The sequence below is a fragment of the Rhinolophus ferrumequinum genome, chromosome 19 (genome assembly GCF_004115265.2).
Source record: "Rhinolophus ferrumequinum isolate MPI-CBG mRhiFer1 chromosome 19, mRhiFer1_v1.p, whole genome shotgun sequence".
Lineage (NCBI taxonomy): Eukaryota > Metazoa > Chordata > Mammalia > Chiroptera > Rhinolophidae > Rhinolophus > Rhinolophus ferrumequinum.
Window position 1 is genome coordinate 46,985,556 of NC_046302.1, and position 27,638 is coordinate 47,013,193.

General features: G+C 44.1%; 1 protein-coding gene across 8 annotated transcripts in view; it reads left to right on the top strand.

Annotated features, from left to right (window-relative positions):
• Positions 1 to 27,638, top strand: part of NEDD4L (NEDD4 like E3 ubiquitin protein ligase) — a 313,861-nt gene that overhangs the window by 108,236 nt on the left and 177,987 nt on the right. Inside the window, exon 1 of one of the 8 annotated variants that reach the window (XM_033135696.1) lies at positions 17,843 to 17,956. The exons of the other annotated variants lie outside the window; for them this stretch is intronic. Within the exon in view, the coding sequence (XP_032991587.1) occupies positions 17,940 to 17,956 (17 nt within the window). The 5' untranslated portion in view covers positions 17,843 to 17,939. Of the gene's footprint in view, positions 1 to 17,842; positions 17,957 to 27,638 lie in introns of those variants that run through there. 8 annotated transcript variants of the gene reach the window in all.

Genomic DNA, 27,638 nt, shown 5'->3' on the forward strand with positions numbered 1-27,638 from the left:
ATTTGTACTTCTTAATTCCTTCCCTGATTTTCGCCCAGCCGCCCAATCCCCCTTCTACCTGGCAACCGTGAATTTGTCCTCTGTATGTATGCGTTTCTTTGTTTTGTTTGTTCGTTTATTTTATTTTTTTAGATTCCACGTGTAAGTGAAATCATACGGCATTTGTCTTTGTCTGGCTTACTTCACTCAGCATAATACCCTCTAGGTCTGTCCATGTGGCAAACGGCAAGATTTCATTCTTTTTTATGCCTGAGTAATAACTCCATTGTGTGTATGTACCGCAATCTCTCGATTCAGTCGTCTGTGGATGGACACTGAGGTGGCTTCCATAGCTCGGCGATTGTGAATAGCACTCAGTGAATACAGGGGTGCTTGTCTTTTTGGGTTTCTTCAGATAAACACCAGAAGTGGAATAGCTGGGTCATACGGTACTTCTGTTGTTAACTTTTTTGAGAACCTCCGTATGGTTTACCATAGAGTCATGCTTTCTTAAAAGGGGGTGTAAGGAAAGAGGGGAGCGAGTCACAGTAGCTCGTGTTTATTAAGTGTGTCCTATGTGCCAGGCATGGTTGGAGCTCATTTGACGCTCCCAGTCGTCTTATGCAGCAGGTAATGTGGTTCTCTCCATTTTGCAAAGGAGGAAACCGAGGCAAGAGAGATTAGATAAGTTGTAAAGTCTATACTTCCAATAGGTTATAGAGCGGTGACTTGTGAGATTCCGAGGGTAACGTAGTCACAGACTGTTTTGTGTGTTTACAGGATAGCTGGCACAGTGCCGGGAACGTGACAGTGTCATCAGATTCTGCCCAAGCTTTATGAAGAGGGAATACTTATCTGCATTTTGTAGGTGGCAGTATTGAGGTTCAGAGGGATTGTCGCCAGGCCAAGAAGGAACAACTCTATAGTGAGTGCTGGGACCCAGTGAGCCCAGATTTATCCGACTTCTGTGCTAGGTTAATGCTCTTCTTAAATGACAAAAGTTCCGCCATTGGATGGGTCATTGGACCCGATGACTATGAAAGTCCTTCTATTAATAAAACCTGAGATTTGACGACTCGGTATTCTTCAAGAGCAGATTTAAAGAACTGGCCATTATATTTGATGGCAACTGACTCAGGTCTTAGAATTGTGTCATCAAGTATGCGATTTAGAATAGGTGTACTGTGCTAAGTACGATCTTTAAGTTTTTTTTTTTTTTTAAACTTAGAATATCTTTTCAAGTTTCAAGCTGTATTCTTTTTCAGTTACGCTTGTATCTCAAGACATTTAACCTTTTGTCACAGGCTTAGGCAGTAAACGAAATAGGGTCTTTTAATATAAGTTTTAGGTCTACCCTCCTCCCCCTTTTCCCTCCTTACTGTAATTACAACCAAAGTCTTCATTTGAGGTTACTTAGGATGTATTTGAGACTGTAAAGCTGCTCCTTCACATTGAGCAATGCTGGCTAAGACAAGCCACCTCTAGAATTTCATGCAGAAGGTTTCAGGGTACTCATTTCACAGTTGCTTCTTTATTTGGTATGTTTGGGTATTAGCATCAAATTATACCTGTTTTGGTTGCTATCATTTTTTTCTTTTGGCAGCTGGTGATTTGAAATTTAAAACACACATGGACTCAAGGGCGTTGGAGGGATGTAACAACAAAATCCTTCTGTAGTAGACGAGTAAGTGACTGAGACCGATGAAGACTTAATGCCACACAACGGTGGCTCGGTGGCACCAGCTCACCTCTTTCTCCGGGAGCTAGGTTTAAGTTGTTAACGTTTTGCTGCGTTTGCTTCATCTGTTTGTTTTTTTCTTGCTGAAGTATTAAAATATGGATGAACAGACGTCATAACATTTAGCCTTTAAATCCTTCAGCCGACATCTCTAAAAAACAAGAACATATTTCTTTATATCCACAGTAAAATGTTCACAGAATGAACAATGATTGCCTAATGGACTCTATTACCTAGCCCATTATTTAAGTCCCCCCCCAAAATAAAGTCCCTAAAATGCCTTTTACAAGTGGACCGTTGAAATCCGAATTCAATTGAGGATCTTGTATTGCATTTAGTTGTTAAGTCTCTTAAGACCCTGCTCATCCAGAAGAGTTCTCTCCCCCGCTCTTTAAATGACATTGAGTGGTCGGTAGGTTGTTTCACTTACTGCATTTGGTTGTTTCCTGTGGTATCATTGAATGTGCTCTTGCTTTTCCTGGGTTTCCTGTATATTAGAACTTGGATCTGAAGCCTTGATCAAATTCAGTCTAAACACTGGGGACAGGAACGGCATGCTGTTTGCTCAGGAGTGACACAGTGTCTTGTTGTCCCATAATCAGTGGGGCTAAAATGAATCCCTGAGTCAATGTGGGGCCAGACTGTTGCTTCCGCTGCCTAATTCACATTTTCTCGCAGGTAACCAGCAAGAAATGGCTGAGGCGATATTTTGGCTATACGCTATATACCCATGTAAATTTTAAATATTCACGTTTTCTCCCAGAAGTTTGAAACTGTGGGGTTTTTTTCCCTTGCCCCTTTTTGAAAACATCGCACAAAATAAGTCTCCTTTTACTAATGGGGGAACCTCAAGGCTGTAAGCACCTGGAGAATCCCCTCGCTAATCTGTAAGCCCTCCGAGGGCACCATGAGGCCAGTTTGCCAACCGTTGGTCCCTATGGGCTCGACTGAACCCACAGGTGTGTTTATTTGGCCTGTGCAGCACTCAGAGAAAGAAAAGCCTGAGCCAAGATTGGGGAGATTTCATGTCAAAATTCGAGATTTCCAGGTTTCTGGAAAAATCTCAGCGATGTAGACACGTGGCTGGAGGTGTCTGCTGGATGCCCCCTCTATATGGGGCTGTAGACCGACCCCACACCTGTGTCCCTGCGGCTGCTGGCTCCCCCTGCCACAGCCCTGAGGCCCCTTGAGGGACAGGCCTGCATTCGGTTTTGACCCCTGCACTGACTGGGTGGTCTTTAGCGTGCTGGGCTAACTTTCCCCTCTCCTTTCCCTGTAGCACAGTCACCCACTTAGGCTGGTGCAGAGCACCTCACACTGTCGGCTCTGTGTGTGTGATTTGCAGGCTCCGTGCAAATCTCCAGCTCTCTCCACAGGCCTGTTGGAGCAGCCGTAGCTACCCGGGGCATTGCTGAGAATCACAGCATCAGTGCTAACGATCTCTGGGCCAAAAGCTTTTGTCTTGCAATCTGTGCACCGAAGAGCTCGTATGGTCACTCGTGCCACTCACACAAGAGCCCCGGGAAACCTAACACTCAGGCTATTAATGCTATTTGTACTGCTCCACACACCGAAACCCTGAAATGACGTGAAAGGCTGTGAACCGTCTCCTCCCCAATAAAGACCTCTTTTAATTCCATAACAACCATACAGCTCTTTATACATTTGTGTTTACCTCCTGGCCTTTGAACCTATGGATGTATGCACCATCCTCTGAAAACAGGCCAGTCCTAGCTGGCACATGATTTGGGCCACCAGGTGTCCCAGAGGGTCACATTGGAAATGGCAAATGGGTCAGTGCCTCAGGCCAGCATGGCTGTGCGTTAGGCCCCAAGTCTCACTGGACTGTAGCTAGTGCCATAATAATGGCTGTTTAGAATGATCTGGAACCACTGAGAAGGTTCTGCGGCGTCAGGTGTGCACTAATGGAGAGTGCTTGGGTTTATCTGATCAGTTTTCAGATGTCCCCATATGAACTAGTCTTTGTGTCCAATTCTGCTAAATAAAGGGGTGAAGTCGTGAGGCCTCATTTCTGTAGTGTTCCCCGATATTCTGTTAGGGAGAGTCCCTTGTCAAGAACCTCCTCCTTTGCCTTGGCTCTGATGGATGGATATGTAGACAACCTAAGGGAGCCTTTGCTCTGCCCGTTGGTTTGACAGAGCAGAGGGGAGACTGGAGCACCTCCTGGCCTCCTTTTTGCTCGTCTAGAATTTGCTCTGGTCAGTGAGTTTGGAGGGCCGAGAACGTAATGTGTGTTAGGGAGATAAGGATTGCCCCCTTCCCCACTTCCCGCACCCTTCCCCCCACAGTCGATGCTTAATAAGTTTTTCTCATCTGGTCAGTGGAGCCTGAGAAAACTGAAAAATCAAAACACAGTGGATGAGCTCTAGGCAGTAATTTAATTGATGAACGTAATGACACTTCCAGCTGCCAGTGAGGGCAGAACGCGAGGATCCTGGGGATCGGCGAAGCTGGCATCGTGTGCCTCACATGGGGTGCCCTGGACCCTTCCTCTGCCTGCTTCTCAGCTGCCTGTCCCTTCTTACTCCTTCGTCTTCGTTCCTTAGCTACAGGCCTTTGCTATGTCCCCCAGGCTTCACCCCAGTACTCTTGCTTTATCTTTTAGTGTTCTGTATGTGTCTCACTGTTTTTCTTTTTTGGGGAGGTAGGACAGAATATAAAGAAAGGAAATGCAACCAACTTGAGAAGAGTCAGAAGTGAGAACATTTCTGAATGTGTAAGACAATGCAGAAATTATTTACTGTACGAAAACTGAGCTAAAAAATCATGCCTTCAGAGACACAGGCAGGACGCACTGTGCAGAGGTCCGGCATTCAGATGGCGGAGGACTGACTGCCGTTCAGGTTTCATCAGCAGAGATGTTTCTCTCTGTGTTCATGGTTCCGCTGTGGTTTAGGCAGTGAGGGTGGCTCACCAACCCATTCTCAGTGGTCCGGCCTCAAGGACGCCTTGGGAATGATGCCGTCTGTCCAGGCTCCCTCTGCATCTGCTTTGACAAAAGTGCCCTTACTGAAGGTGAAAAATGTTCTCTTATACCTATAAGGCGTGCTTTGGGAAATGTGCAATCTAGAATCCAGTTTGGACACGTTTCTGGAACTCCAAAATAATATATTTCTCAGATACAAATCTCATATGTTGAATGATTTCATTTTGTAAGAAACATTGCCATAGATGTCATGAAATTATTTCTATTTAATGTTTGTCTTTCAGGGAGGGACCTGGAAAATAAGTTTTTTTTAAAAGACTGCTGATAAGATCAACTGAGCTGGCGGGTTCCTACATGGTAAATACCACCTTTTCTAAGGGCTGTAGGTAGTTAGCTAAATCTGAGCCAGCTAATGTGTTCAATAAGAGGGCCAGAGAGTAAATATTAATAGTGGAGGCTTTGCAGGACTTTCTCTGCGATAGTCCAAAAGCAGCCAGGAGGGTGTATAAACAGATGGTTGCGTCTGTGTGCCAGTGGCCCAAGGGCCATTGTGCGCCACCCCCTGAGAGTACACGCTGTTGATTCTCTATGACATATATATATATATGTATATATATATGTATATATATACACACACACACTCATATATATATATATATTTAGAATTGGGAGTGCCAGGATCATTTGGTCATGATTTCTAGATTAAACTATTTCATGAGCTGCTGGTTGGTCAGCGACACACAGGACGTCCGCCAGTATTGACTTTTTGGGTGTGGGGGCGTGGGGTTCCCAGATATGACAGTAGCTTTTAAGTTGTTTTTCTTTTTTTTTTTTTTCCCTTTTCTCTTCAAGGGCTGCTGGCTTAAAATACAGCTTATGACACTTGATCGATATGCACTGTGTATTTTAAAGTCTATAAGTGAGGAGAACTGTGAAGTGTTTTTGTTGTAGAGAAAATGATTCTCAGTACTCTACACGTTATAAATATGTGAAAGATAAAGTTGGATTTATAGGCATGCAAGCAGATGTAGACAATAATTTAAATGGAAGTATTGCAATTAAAATATTGCCTGTTTTCTCCACGGGCTAGTCCTTAGGCTTATGACTTTATTGCAAGTAATGTTTAATAAGGAATCTGCAATGTGTAACTCCTCAGTCAATTATTAAAGAGACTGGCATTTCTACTGTATAACATCAACACCAGCCATATAAATATGCCCTGCCCCGAAATGGGTGTGCGCTGACATTCCTTCTGGCACATGGAGAGGGATGACTGATACACGTGCTCCCAGGATTGTTTGCACTCGTATCTTTCCTTGTTATATGTCCACTATTGTGCTGCTCCCGTTGAAGAACTGATTCTGGTTTCATCACTGTTGTTTTTAGATGCTTGAAATTAGCCATCCATGGTGGGAGAGTAGAGAAGCATTTCAAAGAAATACCGTTTTTCAAGCTTGGGGGCAACTGGTTGAAAAATCAAAATGGGTGAATCTTACAACTTTACCACAGTTCGTTTACTGTTCGCTAGTGAGAAAAATGATAAGTGTTGGTTGTATATTGTATATTCCCCCCACCTGCCACCCGCCCCCCTCATTCTGACTTGTAAACTCTTGGGAGTTCATTGTGACCAAGGGTTCTGATTTTGTTCAAGTGATTTTAAATGTTTTCTGGACAAGCTTGGACAGTAAAAGAGAAACTTGCAAATTCCTCTCTTCCAGAATGGGTCACTGTTTCCCTGTAGTGTGATTTCATACTCTCTGTGTTGTTCAATATGTAGTCAAACCGTCGTGGCCTGGAAGTGAGATTTGAATGACTAGTGAGACCATATAACGCAGTATCTTCTGTTTGCCCTTCCACAGTTTCTTGGCCTGCAGTGTCTAAATATATGAAACTGTTCTTTTTCTGGAATGATCTGTCTCAGCTGGTGGCTCCACCCTCTGTCTGGGCATCCCAGCGGGGGACCTGGGAGTTGTCTGGGCTCTGTTATCCCTCTGACCCCCGCCTGTGCTCAGAGTTTGTGCAAAGGGCTTCCCCAGAGCTGTTCACATCTGCCCTCTTCTCCCTGGCTCTCCACACATGTACAGAATTCTTTCTCTCAAACATGAACTGTATTCTGCTGCCCTTCAGCACGGCCACCCTCTCCCTCTGCTATGGATTAAGGTCCTGGCTTCTTAACCTTGACACATGAGCCCTCTGTGCAGTCCTCCTGCATCTCTTGGCCTTGGCTTTCCCTAGCAGCCATGCTTGGTCCTACATTGCCCTCAGAGGCTGCACTTTTCCTCCCCTGTGCCTTTGCTGGCACCCAGAAGGACCACCATCTTTTGCACAACTGACTTACTTTTGTCCTTCACAACCCCCGGGCAGCTTTCCCTGTATCTGCACCCACCCTGCTCAGCTGTGGGGACCCTCGGCTTTATTCGCTCACTGCGCACACCTGTCCGGGGTCATGCTGAGAGCATGGTGTTGGGACATTCCTCTGCTACACCTTCACCTTTGCACCCCGCCTGACCCACTGTCGTCTTATGAAGGCCCAGGGCCACCAAATCCAGGACTGCCATCACCCTGCCTGCTCCTTTATACGCATAGTCCCTTGGCTCTTCCCCCTTCCCTACCACTGGGCCGAATTTATTTTCTCTGCTTTTGTACTCTCCCAGTGATTTATACATGCCTGCATTTTCCTTACCCTCTGATTTCATAATTTCGTGTTTATTTTATTGTTCTGTATGTATCTTTATAACCCTCATTCTTTACAATGTGCATGTTGTAAATTTTTATAATATAAAATTTTTCTACTAGCACATACCACATTATTTCTAGTTCCTTCCTACTTTGAAATGACCACAGAGACCTTTAACGGATGCCCTCACCCTGAACCCCTCTGTCCATGTACAGTTCACTGGAGGAGAGGAGTTGTGAAGCGTCCCTGACTGAAGGAATGGAATGGCTTGGCTGAGGAGTAGCGGGGGAATTATAGCGCCCTCTGGTGGCCAGATCGCCGGGTGCGCTTTTGTTCTGGACTGGAAAAATGGTGTTCAAATCTAATCCTTTAGAGGTCTTTTTAAAATTAATTTTCAAATTTTTAAAATTTATTCCAATTTTGTTTTTTTTGGCAGATATTTAAATCCTTCTCAAATAGTGACACTTATAAGGAGAGAAGAATGATTTGACTGTAAGGAATTTCTACTTTTTACCCAGTTGGTTTTACAGTAGACAATACGTAGCATTAAACTTTATTTCCTTCTTTTTCTTTTCCTTTTTCTACCAAATAATTTCTTAAACTTGTAGAATCATCAAAATTAAATGCCTCGGACTACAAAGGAATAATTGATAATTGAGAAGAAATGGAATTCTTCAAATGTGGGGTACTGTATTCCCGTATGGTCCCATAGGCAAAATGAATTATAAGGCATTTTTAGTTTCACTGTTTTATGGCTCAGAACTTCAATGCTCTTTTAGTTTTTGTTAAGAAAGGAGTTTCCAGGCTGGTGTTCTTAATGTAGAAAAGTAAGTATTGTTATAAATAGTTGCCTATATCCGTGTGAATTATGGGAAACAGGCATGGATCGTCTCAGCAATATTTGTATTTGACTGTGGAATTCAGAAAAGTGCTTTGCATATAGTTCTGTCTGAGGTTGCGGGAATTCTTAGTACTACAGAGAAATGTAATGAAGCAGTCATGACATGCAAAACAGACTCAGAAGACTAGAGAGGTTTTTAATTTTTTTTTCTCCTGCCATCTCTTCCCTGTAGCTAAATTTGTAATGATGTGTGTAGACAGCATTACTTTCAGATCGATGATAGAGACTCTCAAAGAACAATAGCAGTCCCAGTTTTTATTTTTATTTTTTTTAATGTGTCATTGGCTAATTTTTTCTAAGGTGTGCTTAGGGTTTTTTGGATAAAATTTAATTGGGGGCAGGGGAAGTAGTCATGATGTTTTTGGGTGGTCTGCCTTAGTGGGTAGGTCATATCAAAGGACTTAATTAAACAGAGTAGGGGGTGGTTCAGACTCCCGTGGAGGAAAATCGTGTGGGTCACGTATCTACTCATTTTGCAATAATGTCCTCTCCCTTTGCCGTTTTGTAATGTCTGCAAAAACTGACAAAAAACAAAAGGAAAGCCATGAACGCTTCCAGTGGGACAGAAAAATTGGAGAGGTACTAGGGAGAAAAATTAGGGAGAAAAGGATTCGTCGGTTTGAGATGTTATTAAAATCATTTATTACTTTTTTTTTTTTTCTTCAGTTGAAGACATTAGGATTTATTCTCAGGGCTTTAGAACTGTTCTCATGAGGTATGGTTTCCATGTGATAATGCTAAAACACTGTACAAATACAGAGTCTTACTGATTTTCTCTCGGCATCTCCCCCTGAAAAAAAGCTAGCCTCCAAAGCAAACAGGTGAATAAACAAACAACACATCCTAAACCGGTCTCAGCCGAGAGAAGCAGATGCTCTCTAAGTGGAATGGCACTTTCCCGCCTTACGTGTGGAGAGCGTGAAAATGCAATGGGAGCTACAGAGGTTTGGAGGGTGTTGAGCGTGTTGGTCGCAGGAGACGCTTTCCTCACCATGGTTCACAGCACCGCCCAGCTTTCCCTCGACCCTTTGCTTTCCTCTGGCTTCGTTTTATACTTTTGGGCATTTGTGGGGAACCTGAGGCTTTATTTGCAGAGTATCCCTAACAACAGGGAGGGTGGCAAAACAATGTTGCAGTGCTTGATGAGGTTATAAATACTGTGAGGAGGGCCTGCAGTGGGGTTGAAATAATAAGACACATTAAAGAAAACAGTGGGAACGCCCACTGCAACGAGAGGGATCCGTTCTGTGCCTTCGCTCTCCCCCACGAAGCAACGCGGTGCTGCTGTGCGATGGGCCGCACGTCAGAAATGGTTTTCCAGTAGGATAATGAGAAAGGCAGATGTGAGGAGTGTTTGGTTTGCTTTTAAATTGACATGTTTCAGTGATGTAGAAAGTGGTGCCTGTTTATTGTGGCAGTCTCAGGAGACATGCATGAGGCAGGAAAGACAAGCCCCTCTCAGCCTTCCAGCCTGAGGTAGATGCTTTGAGTGTAGCCCCTCAGGTCTTTTCTTTGTGTGGGGGTGAAGGGTGGAGGTGAGAAGTGCATGGTACAATCTTATTAACTTGTTTCTAACTCCACAATATACTGGTCGTCAGATGCTCCCCGTCTTAGCCTTCTCCATGTCCAAGGAGAGTTTCAGAATGCTCAGAAGTCACTGTGTCAGAGGCAGATCACCATCCCTTCGGGTCCAGAGCAGCCAGGACTTGGCCTGAAAAACTGACCTCGTAGTTCGTTTGTCCGGAAGTGACTGCAGTGGCCCTTACTATTGCTGCAGCTGGACATTTATGGTTTGTACCTTGATTTTTCAGATAATTTTTTTGAGCCCTGACAATGTTCCGTGTACTGTGGAAGGCACTGAGGAAGTTAGACAGGGTCCCTGCCTGCTCACAGCTTAAATTCTGCATCCCCTTTATCTTCTAAATCTTCGGCCAACTGCAGAGGAAGCCACCGTGAAAGATGCACGCCCCCACCCCCACCCCTAGACCCCCTGCCATGGGAGACCTGGCTGGAGGAAGCTTACTCCTCCTGGTAACCAGGGTTGACACTAGTTATAATAATATTCCACGCAGAGGTTGCTTGTACTGGGCTGGCCATCCTTGGTGCGCATATTTGCTGAGAGACGTGCACTTAGGTTGGGACGTAGAGTATCCTTAGTCGGAGTTCACAGCCGAGACATCCTTCAGCGGCATGTGTTCTCTATCTAGGTAGGATGCACACCATCACTTGCGCCCAGAACCAAAGCTTCTCACCCTGCAGAGGCCCCCCTCCTTGCAAAGAGAGCTCTTACTGTAGCATCTCATTTAGTTGGTTGAATATTCACTTTAAAGCTCCGTTCTGCACTCATGGGCCTGTTATCTCCAGCGGACTGTTTCTTGCATTTGTGGGTGTTAAGATGGCTTCATCAACTTTGATTTACCTACGTTTTACTTGGCTCACTCTAAGTTTGCAAAAACATTTTTTAATCTAAAAATTTCTTGTTTTTTTCTTTTAAATTTGACTTCTACCCTCTTTCCTTTTTTTTTTTTTTTTTTTTTTTTTTACAGTCTGTTTTATTCATTTCAGCTTGGAATATCAAAAGAGTTTCCAGTTTCTTTATAGAAAAAAATGAGTTATACAAGAAGAAACAGCTACCTAAAGGAAGTAGGCTTGTGCTTTCCGCCTTCAGGATCATCTGTTTTGGTAGAAGGGATGTTTAGAAGGACAGTAGGTGTGTGTGGCTTTGGGTCACCAGTCTCTTAGGAAGTGCTGTATTATGGAGCCCCGTGTTGCAGGAGAAAGGTTCTGAGGCCGCGTGCGGGGCTGCCCTTCTCATGGGGCTTTCTTGCTCTTGGTGTTCCAGCAGCAGCCTTCTGTGATGGTTTGAATGCAGACCTGCCCCCACGATACTCCCAGAAGCCTTGTTGGGCACGTGGGATGGTGGCTTACAGGCGTTTTCTAGGGGAGTTGGGTCAATTTTTAAAGTTTCTCTAAAGGACTAGCGTAGTGTATTCCAGAAATATTTTTCACGGACTCTTGTTTTGTGGGGTCCAAGGAGGGGTTCTTTTGCTCAGCTCTTCTCCCCAAAACAGGACTTGCACGCTGCCAGGGAGAGAGGCTTGTGGCAGTTTTGTTTACAGGTGAATTCGCACCAGTGGTACTCATTAAGGATGGTCTCCTTAGTGAAGGTCCTTTGGCTCAAGGCACTTGTATCCCAGGGCAGGGCAGGTGTGCCGCCCAGCGAGGGGCACAAGTTCATGCTGTCCCTCAGGAATGACAGGGAGGCCTCCTCACAGTGACAGGACCCTGGGGTGAGTTATGCAAATCTGCGGCCCAAACCTGGCTCGCTGCCCTGTGAGTCTCAGCTACGGAGCTTGTCATTTAGCCAGGTTTGCTGGGACCAGATTTCAAATGGAACAGTACCTGTTCCACCACAAACACTTTAAAACTAACAATGTCTGCAAACCTTAAGAATTAAACAAACAAACAAACAAAAACAGGTTTACAGTCTCATCTCAAGAACTAAAACAAGAGAGAAGCTATGATGAATGACGTACAGGTGTTAGGATGTGTACAAAAAGTATATGTGACAAATATACATCATAAAGTTACGCAAAGGAAAATAAATAAATAAATAAATAAATAAATAAATAAAAATTAAGCAAAGGGCAACCTGGGGGAAAACATGGCCAGTTTCTGGCACAGCGAAAAAGCTAATTTCCTTAATATATAATGATCTCCTACAAATCAATAAAAAGGCCAATAACCTAAATGAAAGAATCATCAAAGAGTACAAGTAGACAGTCCCGAAACAAGGGAGTATCACTGGCAACTAAACAGAGTGAGCTAGTTAGCCTCACTTGCAGTAAAAGAAATAGCAATGAAAATTCTCATGAAAGACCCTTTGCAAAGATCACATTGCAAAAATTAGAATCTTCTTGGCGCCGTGTGTTGACAGGAGTGCAAGGAACCAGCCACCCTTTAAACTGTTGTCGGAGGGCGTGTCCGTGGGGATGACCTCTAGCAGTTTGGAAATATTTATCAAAATGAGAAATGCCTGTACACTTGGAACCTGCGCTCCCAGTTCTGTCAGGGGATGCAGAAGATGCACATGCGTGAAGGGAAGGGTGTACAAACAAATCTGCATTTCCTCGATACAATCAGAAAAAAAGTAGAAATGACAGGAGTGTCCACTAAAAAACAGCTGCGTCCTGTGTTCAAAGGTCAGCACCAGCTCTGCTCTCCCACACACCCTCCCCTCTGCTGCTTGCTTGGCTGGTTTTGTTCTCAGCCAGGGTTTCTCTATTTGGTGGCAGTTCTGGGCTCACCTTCACAGCAGGGACGGTGGGTCTGGCCAAGTTTAGGGCTTGCCTTTATTGGGTCACCCCTCACCTGTGAGCAGGGGAATGGAATATTCCATAAATGGACCCATAGTGGAGTAAATGTCTCATTTATATTTTAAAAAATCCAGTCCTCTGACTCTCACCCCCTCCTGTCTTCATTTCCTCTTCATGTCCCTTCTCACGTCAGATGAAGCAGCAGAGTCTGAGACCTGCTGTATTTTCAGACATTGTAATTTTATGCATTGTAATTAAATCATAATCATCGCATCAATCTTATGAGGTAGGAGTTAATATAAAGGTTAAGCAACTTGCCTGAAGTCACAGCAGATAAGTGGCAGAGCTGTGCCACGTGTGCTGGCACACCCTGCTCTCATCCTGACTGACAGTCTGATGCAGGCGGTCTGGGGCGGGGCCTGGGCGGGGCCTGGGCGGGACCTGGGCGGGACCTGGGCGGGACCTGGGCGGGACCTGGGCATCGGTGTGTATAGCCGCCCCCAGGTGATGGGACCAAGCGGCCGGCCGGAGCTGGGAACCACTGGTCCATGACACCAGTGAGTGATGACTTTCACTCAAGATCTCGAGGGAATTAAAAGCTCAGCTTCTTGGTGCTCTTCTTGCAGGCTGGGGATTCTCCTTCACACCGCCAGGCCTGTCTTCATGTAGGAAACTAATCTCTGAAGTAATAGGTGCTTGGGAAGAATTCCAGCAGGCAGTGGGCAGGACCCTGAGGTAGTAAGGACGGCATGCCCGAGTGCCTTGAGGGTTCTACAAGAAATTTGATTCTGTCTCTTTGGCTGATGGTTTTCCTTGGCTGGCAGTAGTCAGGTTCACATGAGGTGGCTCTAGAGAGACTTGGGGAGCCCAGAGGAACTTTGGATGACTTGTTTGTTCCCATCTTCTGCACTCCTGGGAAAGGTGCTCAACTGGATGGGGGGATGGGGTAGAGGAGACAGGAAACTAGGAGAGAAGTGCAGCTTCTGGACAGAAAATCAGCAGATAGATACACCAGCATTGGGGACTAGGGGAAGAAGGATTAAGAAGGGAAAAAAAAAAAGGGGGATGGCCGATGGCTCAGTTGGTTAGAGCGCAAGCTCTCAACAACAAGGTTTCCAGTTCAATTCCCGCATGGGATGGTGGGCTGTGCCCCCTGCAACTAAAGATTGACAACGGTGACTGGACTTGGAGCTGAGCTGCGCCCTCCGCAACTAGATTGAAGGACAACGACTTGGAGCTGATGGGCCCTGGAGAAATACACTGTTCCCCAATATGCCCCAATAAAATTTATTTAAAAAAAAAAAGAAGGAAAAAAAGCCTTTTTAAAGGGCCTTGTAAATCAGAAGGAAAAGAGGAAATTGAAATTTAAAACTACGTGATTAGGGTTTAAGTTCAATAAACTTCATTACATATAAACACATCACTTAGTATTTTCTGTAGTAGATGAATGGAGGAAAAGTAGGACTACTTTTGTTTTTCTTCCCACATGTCACTGAGATTTTTGTGTTCTCTTAAATACATTTTAAGATGAATTATGCACGTCAAATTACCAGACACTTGAGATGGAAATATATGTTAGTAATATTCAAAGATAATTACGTGCTCCGTTTCCTTTTCTCAGGAAAAAGAAGCAGACAGAACTTATATTCTGAAAGCAAATGTGAAAATCACATTAGAAGTCAGAAAACCCTCACCCCCCCGTGCCCCCTATTTGTTTGATTTGTCATTGATCTGAGATCATGGTAGACTGGAATCACCAGGGAACCTTCAGAAATAGATTGGTGCCAGGACTCACTCCATACAACCAATCAGTTGGCGGGGAGTTCCAGGTAGAGGCCTGATTGGTCAGGGTCTGCAGTCCAGTGACCAGAGGGCACAGTGAATGTAGCCCCCGCCCTCTCCAGCACTGGGACTCCGGTCCCATAGTCTATGCTTTTGACTTTCTGAGCGATGTCACACTTTTGGGCAGGGATCTGCACAAGGCTACCGGCCTCTAACACCTACTTTGGAATAATGGGAGTTAAGTAAATGCATACTTATGCCTGTAATGTGGAGAAGACTGTCTCTTTTCACAAGTAACCCACATTGATCAGTCTTGCAAGTGGGTTCATTCATTCACTGTCCTAACGAAAATGGGTGCACAACCTAGCATTCTCCCAGTTGGTCTGTGTGGCAGGAGATAAGTGAGGAGTTCTTTTTCAGCACTACTCTTCTGCCTCTGAAACCAAGCCCTGACCTTCTTCTCTCCCAGGTCCCTTTATCACGCCACAGCAGGACTGGGAACAAAAGATTATTATTTCACCTGTCCAGGATGCCAAAAACAAAGGAAGCCCTTCTAGAGCTTTGCAGCCCCCCAAGAGCTCTGAAAGCCCTTATCCTCTGATATTTACTCAACACCTGACACCTCCTGGGAATCTTTCAAATTGTTCTGGAAAGAAATCATTCTGCCTCAAGTGCCTATTTTTAGACTTTATAAAGCCCACGTTAGATTTTTTGCTTTCATTCTCTCTATCCACTAAGCCTGCTATTTGAAAGGCAAGGAGATCTTTTGTCTTTAAAAGGTCAGCACCCTCCGGCTCACTCCCCACATGAACCCCCAAAGCCTGGAATGCTCTGGGGTTATGTCTCTTCCCTCATTCTGACCACAACCAAAACCGCAGGTGATGACCTTCAGACTCGAGTAGTTGAAATACAATTGGGGGAAGAAATTTACTTCAAAACAATGAACCTTGAGTTAAAATGACAATGAATTGGTACGTCTTAGAACTCTTCATCTGCCCTGGGCATAACTTGTTCAGCTAGACTGGTTTGAGCTTTGAGTTCTCCAGTTGTCTGTCCAAGTTCAGGACAAGTACATGATGGTTACTAGCTCAGGGAGTTAGCAGCTATCAAGTTCAATAACGAACTATAGAAAACAGGTTTCAGTCTTTGAGTTGGGGGTGGGTCTTGACCACATTCCAGTCCAGCTGCTCTTTGGCCAGAGGTTTCGGCTTTTCTCTTCACAGGAACCCATGGCAACCGTGTAACTTTCAAGGCAGTGATAATTCAGAGTGAAGCCCGAGACCCAAAGGCAATGGTGGGGGCAGTTTTATATCTTCTCTCCCCTTTCTTTTTTCCTTCATTTCCGACCTTCCTCCTGTCCTTGTTTTCTCCCTCCCTTCCACCTTATGGGGCCACACAAAAATAAAACAACTCAAGTATCTTTTATTTCATATTCCTTATTGAATACATAAAAGTTTTAGGATTCGTGTTATTAAATTTAAAGTAGGTAAATTGCATATTGTCTAGTGAATTCTCTAAAAAAAAGCCAAAACTAATAAAACCAAACCAAGTGTTCCTTTAGGCAAAATGAAAAAAATAAATTGGGAAAACAAAAAGAGGACATACGTACATAGAAAAGATTGGAAAGAGTGCATAGAATATTAATGGGGTAGTAGGATGTATCGGGGTAGTAGGATGATCAGTTATTTTTGCTTTTTGTACTTTACAAATTTTCTTCAATTAGTAAAGTTTAATGTTACCAAACATATAGAAAGAAAAATGTGCAAGCCTGGTGATCTAGCCAACATGCTTCAAAGGAATTCATCCTAAGGAAATAGTGAAGAGTGTATTAGCATATCCTTATATATCCAAAGAATTAGCTATAAATGTAAGGGTGAAATTCGGTAAATCAATAACGCAGTTCGAGTTAGCTTACAGGTTAAGCTTGCTATCTAGTACAGCTTGCTATCTAGTTACCTGTAATTAGATTTAGTTTGTTTTCAGTTTGATCCACCTTGATATTTGCTGTTTTCTCTTTGTTTCTCCCCTACTGATTAACATTTGTTCTCAAGGCTCCCCATATCTCATTAATTAACAACATCCTATCCTGAAAAGAGCGATTTCTGAATCCTCAGGTGCCCGCACACTAGAATCCAATTTACAACTCCCTTGCAGTGTTTACTGGTGATGCATAAAAGCCCCAGGCCCTGATGGCTGAGTCTGGGAGATAACACTATCTTCCACCAGACCACCCTCCAGGAAGTGATGTCAGCCCTCCAACCTGCCTGACCAACTCCCCCTTTCCTATTTAAGAAAAAGCTAACATGAAGTTAGTGCAGCTGTCTATAAGACTCTGCCCCCGGCAACACCCCCCCCCCCCCATGTTTCTCTCCTTACTACCCGCAGCAATCCTCATCTCTGGACACTGCCATGGGCATTTTCTCTCTGCCCTAACTTTGTAGAGTCTGTGAATGCTTTTCACCTTTTGCGAATGACCAGGGGTTAATTCCACCCCAGGACAATAAAGATGAGAAATTGTTTGTCATGGGTTAAAACAATCTAAATTAGTTTCAAAATGGTATATGTCTAAAATGAAATAGTATGAAGCCATTAAAACTGAGTCGTAGATATGTATTTGATGATATGGAAGCATTTTGTAACACAGAATGAAAAGGTAAGCCACAAATTGGTTTGTATAATTTGATCCCATCTTTTTGTAAGAAATACACACACATGCAGAGATATTGAAGAAGATTTGAAATGGTATTATTATACTACGTTAAGGTATTATTTGTGTTATCTCAAAGAAAGGGATTCTTGGATATTTTCTTTGCCTAACTGTGTGTATGTTAATTTTCCTAGAAAGGATCGATACTGCTTTTGTAGAAATTGGATAAGTTTATTTCAGTTTTAGAAGATAATTGCCTCTTTTTGAGTGAGAACCTATGATTTAAACCTCATAGCTGACCTTTTACCCCCTTTCTTTAAATCCATCTTCCTACACCTTCAAGAGAATGAAAGTAATGATAAAAAGAGCTTAAAATGACAAACTGTTGAATGGACTATTGATAACTGTAATGGCTGAGATTTTTCAATTGCCATTTATATCAATGAATAGTGCTCTTTCTTTTCTGGTGTGTTTAGGTTTTTATAACAGAAGTGGCACAGCTGTTGATTGCACTTTATTGAGGATTTGAAGCTTAATCTTTGTAATTGGGAGCTAAATAATGAAAGTTGTTCTAGATGGTGTTATAGTAAGTGAATCTCTGAGCCCAACGGCCTGGTGACAGTGGCTGTATTTCAGAATTCAGAAGCTGTTTCTGTGTTGATTTGGGTTTTACAGCTACGTTCCCTGGGCGGAGGCTGGCAGAAGGCAGCCTAAGGTAGTAAGTAAATTACTAAGGAAAACATTGACTTACTTTGTAGCAGTTTAGGATTTCATTCGTGAGATAGGCTCATTGAAGAACCATTACCTTTAAGTTAGAACTTGGTGTATAACCAAAGTGTTACATTGTATGTACAGATGACAAGTGTTGAAGACTTCAGGAAAATAAGACGTGGATGGGCAGTGATTGGCAGGCCCTGACAAGCTCATCCATCCTGGAACCCCCGGAGCCAACATGGTACTTGGCACATGGTAGGAGCTTGATAAATACTTGCTGAATGAGATGGCATCTGAGCTGGCTTTCCCAGCCTGGATTCCTAAATACACGAGCCTGGATCATGTAACTTCAGGAGAGGAGCTGCACCGTACATATGAGTAGGGTTTCCAGGTGGGAATTCCCGCCTGTTCTCAGGAATTTTTTTCGCTTTCCTGTTCTCGAATCCCGAGATATAAACTGTTTTCTGTTCTCCACGATGAATCATTTCTACAAAGTGACAGCCAATACTACTGACCACCTGGGTTCAAGGAGCTGATTTTCCCGATTTCCTGACCAACTTTTCTCAGGATTCGGGTATGGAAAAGTGGAAAAAATTCCCGAGAACAGGCGGGAATTCCCACCTGAAAACCTTAGCGATAAATAGGAAAAATGTCTAAGAGATACATTGTGAGTAGTACATTTATTTCCCATTGTGGGTATTACTGGGTTCAAGGAGCCGATTTTCCTGATTTCCTGATCAACCTTTCTTGGGATTTGGGAATGGGAAATCGAAAAAAATTCCTGAGAACGGGTGGGAATTCCCACCTAGAAACCCTACATATGAGTATTCTGAGACTGGGGGAGTCAATGAGTGGTTCAAGATCACAAATGATTCCTGATTGTCAGCACTACTGATTGCGTGTTAGGTGCACCATTGATGTACTAACAAGAGATGAAAATGGCAGGCGAGTACCTTTACGACTTCCTATGACAGGCTTGCTGATTTCAGAAAGGTGAAGATGCTGTAAGTTGCCTAAAATGAAACGAAGATAGTTGACGGCATCAGGAGGTCTCCTGACACTTTGCTTATCCAGTTAGCAACTCATGTTAGCCCTTTGACAGTTTGCCACTTACTTGAATGTTTTTACTAGGTTGTCTTGATGAGCTTTGGAATGTCTATAGAGTTCGTTTGTTTCCTGCCTAGCTTTCTGCTGGGTTGGCTGTGGGGGTGCAGCCCACAGGTACTTGTGCCTTCCTTTCAAGGGAGTTCAGTAACCATCTAGTCATGTGGAAAGCTGCTGTGCTGGCAGCTGGAGAACACAAGAGTTTTGGACCTCCAAGAGTTTATTATCAGTTGCTAATTTTGAGCTCAGCCTGGCCCTTGAATGTGGGCCATAGATTTCCAGATATTAAAGAAAAAGAAAAAAGATCCTTTAATATATAGAGTTGTCTTCCTTCCTGCTTACTTAATTTCTGATTGTTTTAAAAAAATTGGAATCCAAGTGTGATATGTCATGTTCCAACACAACATGGCAGCCTGCGTGACTTTGGGGGTGTGACTGTGATGGTTGCAGAGGTTTTCAAAGTAAAATGGCTAAGAAGAGGGAGGCCAGTGTGTGTGTGAGTGTGTGTGTGGTGGGGGCCATGTGTGGACTATTTCTTGATACAAGCGATTTTATATATGAGGTGTTCTTTGCTCTATTTCATATATGACCGTGTACATCTGATTAGAAGACAGAATGTACTAAAATTTACCTCTTGAATTAATCTAGTATAAAATTGAACTAAATATCAGTCAAGTACTTAATTTTATAGTGGTTTCAAATAACCTATTGGGGTAATGTGGGTAAAAAGGCAGGGCATTTTACATAGTATAAACTCCTAAAAATGTCTATCTTCTTTCGTACCTAAAAGAGGCATCGGCCTTCTTCTGCTGTACTCCAAGTGGATGCTGCTACCACATGGAGACAGACTTGCCAGCTGTGGCACAGCTGGTCACCCAGGCCTTCGAACAGCTGCCTATGAAGCACATGTAGTGTCCTCACCCTGGTACTTGCTTGGAAATCACTAATATTTTAGAGAGTGTCCCAGTGACACCACTTACGTGCAAAATTTTCCGATTTCTTCCTTCTCCATGGCCCTCCCTTCCTCTGGCTAATTTTTCCTAAGGTTGTTGTCTGCTTTTGCAAGCCTCCAAATAGTTTCACCAGGGACTGGTGGAGGCTTCTAGGGAGGGAACTGGTTAGGAGCATTTCTTCAAATGTCACCTGATTGGTAGCTCTTTGTTTGTGACCCGATGTCCAGTGCATTCTCCACTCTGGAGAATTCTGCACAGGACAACTCTCCTGCACCCACCCGGGTCGTGCCCGTTGGTCAGGGCCCAGCTCAAAGGCTGTCTCTGATGTATTCTGGCTCTCCCACTTGGTCTCTTCACTTGGTAGAGGTGCCTGCCTCATATTTTCCGTTAGAATTGGCTCTTGGCTGCTACATTCTGGGAACAAACACAATGGCTCTTTGATTTTCTTTTCTCTGTTTTGGGAATTTCATTCCTTGTAACCAAATCACCAGATGTTGGGTGGGGGAAGACGAGGTGATGGTAAACAGAACTTTTATCCTCCCTCTTGTATTTAGCGGCCTGATGGAAAGCTTGTGAGAAAGAAGGAAGGTTGGAAAGATCTGGTGGGGAAGCATGAAGGTTGTCCTTGAGCAGCCAAACTTGCTGCCAGGAGGTTATGCAATGGGGAGGAGAATGGATGGAAGAGGATGTGTAGTTCATGACTGCAATACACAGAAGCTACCACCAGATGGCGATGATGGCTTCTTGGCCCTTTGGACTCTGGGACGCCTTTTCCCCATGTTGGTCTCTAGAGCATGTATAACCTTGACCTGGTACTCAGGCTGTTGTCATTCACATCAAAGAGTGGTATTGTAAGTAACCTGTGAATTCCATTTTAAGAAACAGTTGCCTTTTTAAAAGCCAGCATTAAAGAAAAAGATCTGGCTCAATTAAGAGCCTATTCCTTTCTTGAACAATTTTGGCTCTTAAAAGTGGGCACGATCTTGGCCTTGAAGTGGGAAGCTACAAGGAATTTGGGGCAAAAACCTCTAACTAGGGCTGCAACTTGGTATCTCTGGCAGCGTTTGTGCCGAGGGACCATATGATCTGGCTTTGACTGTTGTGTGCCAAAGGGGTCTTTAACTGTTGGAGACATTGGTTAAAATAGAGGTAGGAGAAACAAAGAGATTTTGCTGTTGGATATGCACTCGATCCGTTTCTCAGTTGAAGGACGGTGAGAGGGGTGTCTGGCTAATTGAGGACAGTACTTTCAGAGTCACAGGCCACTGGAGGTGAGTAGGTGAGAGCAGAAGAGGCAGAGGCCTGCAGGACCACTGGTCTCTCCACCTGGGATCTCACTGATTTCGCACAGTGGTCCCTGAAGGAGGTTTCAGGGCTTTAGTGCTACAGATAAGGAAGCCAAAGGTGAGACAGGTCAAGAAGCTTGCCCAGAGTCCCCGGCTAGTGAGGTCGTGGAGATGGACTCCAAAGCCCGTTTTGTCTGATGAAAATACATGCTCATTCCACATATGTGAGGACAACAGGGCAATTCTTTCAACAGGAGTATCCAGAGGAGTTTCTTCATTTCCTTAAATGTCCTTCCTCTCAACATTGGCATGAACATTTAGGAAAATACGCCTTTCATTTTCTAAAAGGGACATTCTATATGCCTTGGGGGTCCCACAGGTTTCAGGGTCACCTCAGCCAGGCCAGGCGTGCACTTCTTACCGGAAGTTAGCTGCTAACTTTCATAATGTTTTGCAGGGGGGCAGTGTTGTGGGATCGCGGTTTGAATCGGTGGTTGTGTCTCTCGAATCCACAAAGGTCCCTCTGTAAGTCGTGGGTTCTGCTGCCTGTGATGAGCCACTTCGCTCTTCCGCACGTTGAATTTGCTCTTACTTTGAGCGAGGCAGGCACAAGCAGCAGCTGCCAGCCCAGACAGGCCTCAGCAGGACACCAGCCGGTACCGCTGGAGGGTGTCGGGTGGGTGGCTCTCAGTGGGGCCCTACCTGGGCGGTAGCTGCCTCCCGCCTCGCCTCGGAGCCTGCCTGGGAGCTGGGCTCCTGGGAGCTCGGCGCCGCCCACCTCCGTGCTGTTGATCACCTGTCAACAGGGGGAACTGGCGGAGACCAGGCTTTCTCCTCGCTGCTGTTGTTAGGGGAAACACACTACCATCTGCCTCCAGACCAGCTCTCTCTGTCTCTCTTCCCCTTTAAAACGAGGTCTTCCTGCCTGGAATCTGGTAAGTGCCACAAAGGATTCCATTTTCCTTGGTTAACATCAAGAGAATGTGCTCTTATAATGGATTCATTAGTTTTAAATGTGCCAGAATTTGGGGAATGAACCAACCTTCCTCCCTCCCTCCCTCCCTTCGTTCCTTTTTCCTTCCTTTCTTTCCTTCCTCCTTTCTCCATTAAACATTTTTTTGCATGCTTCAGAAATCAAATATGTACAGTGAAAATTTTTAATTCTGTGTATAACCTCTGTCATCTTGTCTGAAACCTGTTTTTTTTTTCAGTGCACTGAAAAATCGTTATACAGATATTGCTCTCTGGTGCCTTCCCCCTTCCCTTTTGTGAATACATGAATGCGTTTGTCATCACTGTGTTCCTGAAATGTCAAAAATAGACACAGTGAAAGGATCTGCCATGCAGAGTTCAGAAATTTCACCCCCAGGTGAAATGAGGGACAGATCTTTAATTTTTCTTTTTTCTGTTTAGACCTCATTGTGTGTTAAATTCAATTTTAAGCACAGGTAATGCAATCAGCGGGGTCACAGTGGGGCAGTGTTTTAGATTTACCTTCATTGTTTTAGATTTGCCTCCTGGGACACAAACACCTTCCTCATTTGTTTTATAACCTTTGCAGGAAATGAGTGAGGGTGAGTCACAGAACTCCCAATTTTAGCTTTCACTTATGTTCACACAGATTAAATGCTTTTGCTCTGAAGTGGATAGATATTCAGTTAGGAACTTTACAAAATTCTAAATGAGGTGCTCCATACTCCTCCGCCTCCAAACATATAAACTTGTATTTGCTTTAAGAGAAAGTAAAACTGACGCTTCATCTTTTCTTGACTCGAAATTAAAGGGGATTCGCGTTAGATGTCGTTAAAAATGCATATAGAAAATTAATCCCCAGGAGTCTGTCATCTTTCTATTCTAGATTAATCTCAGTAGCAGGAATTAGTGTGGTTCCACTTTTTTTTTGTTTTACAACTTGCATCACATAATGCTTTATGGCAAATATATGCCTGGAGGAAAATTCAATTATGTAATACTGGAATGGAAAAACCAGGGCCATGCTTGCTCTTTTTGGGTGAGTCTATACACAGCCTTAGACAGCGTGGTAGAGGAGCTCCTGGTGATTTTTATGAGCTGTGGAGGAGAGGTGTGTGGGGGCGGGACCCCAAGCATGTGCAGCAACTTGAAGCATGACAGAAAGAACACTTGTCAGGCACCTTCAAAACCCTGCCTGTTGGTAACATGTGAGATTGAAATTCTGACCCTGTTTGCTGGACGGTGACCCCTTGTTTTGCTTGAGAATTGAGTGGACTTGGGTCCCTGGATGTGTGAGAAACAGCAGAGCAGCTTAATGAGTAGGGAAATGCCATCCTTTGTGTGTGTGACTTGAAATTGTGGAGTCGAAAGTATCATCTTAAAAGGAGATGTTTCCACTGACACATGGACGATGGGAAACGCCAACTCTGCAGACCTTACCTGTTTAGGCTTCCTTACCTGTAAACTGCCTTGCACGTGAGGAGAGACAGTTACACCTCATACGTGATAAGGAAGAACAGGAAATAAACCCTAGAGAATTAACTGCAGCTGTGAGTGGAGAACTGTTGTGGAAGAAAAGAACAATCCCCCTTACCCCTCCAAGACACTCCTGTTTGGCTCTGCTCCCTCTGTGCCATTGCGATGCCCTTCTCCTGAAATGACCCAAACTGTGTGTTTGGCAACAAGAGGCTGCTACTTTATCTAAATGCATTTTTTTCAGCCTGTGAACTCCCATCCCTTGCCAAGAGGCCTGTGTGCCTGGTTAATGATCTTTAATGTAAATGATTGTCTGCCCGATTAACATTTAGCTTGCTTGGTACCAGACAGGTTGAATTCTGTGGTCCTCCCGAGATTTATTCTCTGCCAGCCATCTGCCCACCTACCTGTAGGAACTGGGCACAGCCAGTTCTCTGTGTTTGTGTGCTCTTTCCCTCGGGGGGCGGGAATTCGGTGTGAGCCGGATGAGGTGGAACCAACGGTATTGGGCAGAAGGGAGCAGCTGCACAGCATCCTCTGTGGAGGGAGGGCTCCCGGGTGGGTGGTTTTCAGGCTCCTGAAATTCAGAGACGACCTAGTGAGCCTTTCCGCTGAGCCTGCTTTCCAGAGGGCTGCTGACTGGAGTTCCATCCAGGTGGCCCTGATGGTGGGTGATCCCCATCTCTTAATTGCAAGTGCTGGCTGCCTGGGTCTCTAAGCTGCCTTGGCAACTGGCTGCTCAAATTACCTTCTTCCTGGTAGGTCACCTGTTGGCATTTCTCCATGAAGGAAATAGACGTGTGGATGGTCTTGCAACTCGGGGGTGGATAGAGTTAGCCTTTTTCTTCTGACCTAAATACTCGTATATGTATTGGTGATTTCTATATACCAATGCCTAAAAAAAGATAGGGGATAGCTTTCGTAGCCACAAAAATGAGAAATGTCCTGTTTTTTTTTTTTTTTTTTTTTTTTTTAATGATATTAAGAAACAACTTTTACAACCAGTTTTTAAAAATCGGGTGGCACCAACGCTTAATCTCTCAGGTTTCCCTTAAGAATTACTCCTTCTGTTTAACGGTTGATTATTGAAGAATTCCTCTCTGAGCAAAGTGACATGAAAGAAACCCAGGGACATTGGCCTAAAGCATTTAGAAGGCACACACTTCCCTTAGATCTTTCATCTTTTACTGGCCTTCATTTCCTTCCAGGAAATGGGATCTGTCATAACCGCTGGTGGCAAAATGATGCTGAGACGTGTGCTTTTGGTCCTCTGAGGCACAATGTGAGGGGTTGGGTGGCACCCAGTGTCATGAGTCGTCTGCTTTGGCCTCTTTCCCAGACCAACTTGTGCCTTATGCTTGGTTGGTTTGGCCAGTTGTAGAATCTGATGTTTACTTTAGAATCCTGGGATGGAAAGGATTAAGAAGGGTTTCGAACCCAAATTCCTTATTTCTAGGGAATTATCAGGTCTATGCATTACATTTATTTAATTGCTTTAAAAAGTACTAACTCTTCATAGTTGAGGGGGGAACATCCCATAATTTTGCTTCTTTGGTCTTCCGTAGTGATAATGTTTTCTGAGACTAATTAATACCAGTTTCTATGGTCTACTGAAAGATTTTTTAAGAAGTTGTTTAATCCATGTTGAAATCTTACAGTGCTGTGGAAGTCTTATTATATGTATTTATATTTATTGGGAATTGCTTTATCGTTCCAGTTGTGCGTCTTTCCTCCCAGGGGATGTGTGGCAATGTCTGGACACATTTATGACTGTCCTGTAGTGGGACAGGCTAGGGATGCTGCCCAGCCTTCTACGGTGCCCAGCACAGCCCCTCACCACAGAGAAATGTCCAGCCAAATATCAGTAGTGCCAAGGCTGAGAAACTTTGCTTTAAGGAATGCACAAAATTAGAACTGTCCTGGACAATCTGAAATCTCTGGGCAGCCTATCCATAAGGAATAAAAGTGTTTTTTTGCAAAAGTGTGTAATGGGTCCTGGTGGAATTCATACATGAGTGGACCACGTGGATTGTATAACATAGTATTAAGGTGGTAAACTGTCTTTCTTTCGAGTTAGAATTATTGGCAAAGTGTCTTGGTGTAACCTTATGTAGTAGATAGTTACTTGATAGTTTGCTAGTATCATCAGCCTGCACAGAGGATTTGATTGCATTGTCAGGCAGGAAAATCCCCCCCATGTGTGGTGGAAATGACTCTGTGGCTACAGCTGGGAAGGCCCGGTCGTGGTCAGGTCATCCCCGAGGCCATCTGTGGCAGAGGACAGGCTAGGGGTGTGCCCGCTTTTAACCTCACTGTGTTGCTGGAGTCTGAAATGAGAAGGACTTGTGGAATGTTAGGCACAGAACGGAATGTCAGTCAATTAAGTCTAATCATCTTCTCTTTCGAGATAAACTCCAGCGTGGAAAGGTGGACTTCCGTTTTCTAATCGCCCTGATGTGGTTTCTCCCTTGTTTCAGCCCTTAGGGGCATTTCCCCTGCTCAGTGAATGCACTTTCCAGTTAATCTCGTGCCCATTTTTGGTATCTTGACTTGTCGTCCTCTTTGACGTGGAGGTTAACCTTTTATGCATGTCACTCCCTAATTCGGGCAAACTAATGTTGGGGAGGGGACAATGACATATGCACCTTTGGGTTCGGTCGTAGCCCTAGAAGTGTTTTATAGGTTTCAGACCCCCAAGATGCTGTTTGTTGATCGGATTTAAATGACACACGAGCTTAACGTGACAGAACCAGTCTCAGTATCCAAAACTGACTTCCAGATTGTTCTTCATGCCACAACCCACTCTACACACATGGAAAGTCCTGATGTCTCTGACAAGCCTAAGTTCTCAAAGATGGTGGATACTGTAGGCATAGATTAAGGCTGGTCTGTTCAAAACCCAATTCTTGATGGTGTTTCATCTTGTATTTGCATTATTCTTGAGTTCATTTTAGTTCTTTATGCTTGTGTTCGCTGTGTTCGCTTAAATAGCCTTCTTATGGTAAATTTTAAATTGTAAGAAAGCCAAAATCGCACCTTGGAACAGGACATTAGAGAAAAACAGAAAATCTGAATAAAGTATGGCCTTCAGTTAGTGATACTATTAATATATCAACCTTGACAAAGGATATCATCCTAATGCAAAATGGGGGAAACTGGGTCTGCTCTGTACTCGCTTTGAAATAATTCTATAACTCTACAGCTGCTCTAAAATAAAAAGTTTATTTAAAAAAAAAAAAACAATCCTAAAATTGCCACCATTTTGTTACAAGGATATAGTAGTTCATTGTGTTGTTTTCTTTTTCTTTGAAATAGGCTGCCACAGAACTGAATTCCTTTTTTGCCTCCCTGCTCTCTACTCAGGATAGCCGCGAAATGCCCTTCTCAAAATGTGGCCAAATTGGTCTGAGCCATTTATTGTGCGCCTGCCGTTGCGCTGACTCATTTCTGGGTGGTACAGTGAAAAGAGCAGACAGATGTTTCAGGTTAAAAGGTTACATCAACAGAAAGTGTATTTGTGGTGCCAGTTGAAATATAATCGGCCGGGAATGCTACCTGCACTGCTCGTCGGACAATGGGACGTGTCCTTTTTCTGTTGCGCCTCCAAAGGCGTCTGGGTGACAGATGTCAGTGTGTCCCTGCAGCCTGGTGTGATTCAGGGCCTCTCAAAGGGGACTAAGGAATTGTGGTTTCTGGGCACAAAATACAATGTGGACCGATTGTATTGGATAAACCACTAAAAATATTTTTGTGTTTATAGAACCATGGATGAATTATGGGAGAAATGAAAAATTAGTGTGAATTTTTAAAGTTCTACTGGAAATTGCAGTTCCTCAGGCCCGTGGCCCCCACCCGGCTCCTCTGCTGGCATGGAGCGTGGGGACCAGTCTGAGAAGCACTGGATTTGGAGATAGAAGAACTTGAGCCCCAGTCAGTTTGAATCAATTACCTTAGCTGTACAGGGGCATGATAGTCATCCTGAAGTTTTGTTGTGAAAATGCAATGAGATAATGTAAAATACATAGCTCCTCAGTAACCTTTCGTTCCCTCAAGCTCTGGCCTCCTCTGTAATACCGGATGTAAGAGTTGTAGCCCTTCAGGCCACAAGCCTCCCTTCCTGCCCCAAGTTTTTAAAGCTAGAAAGAG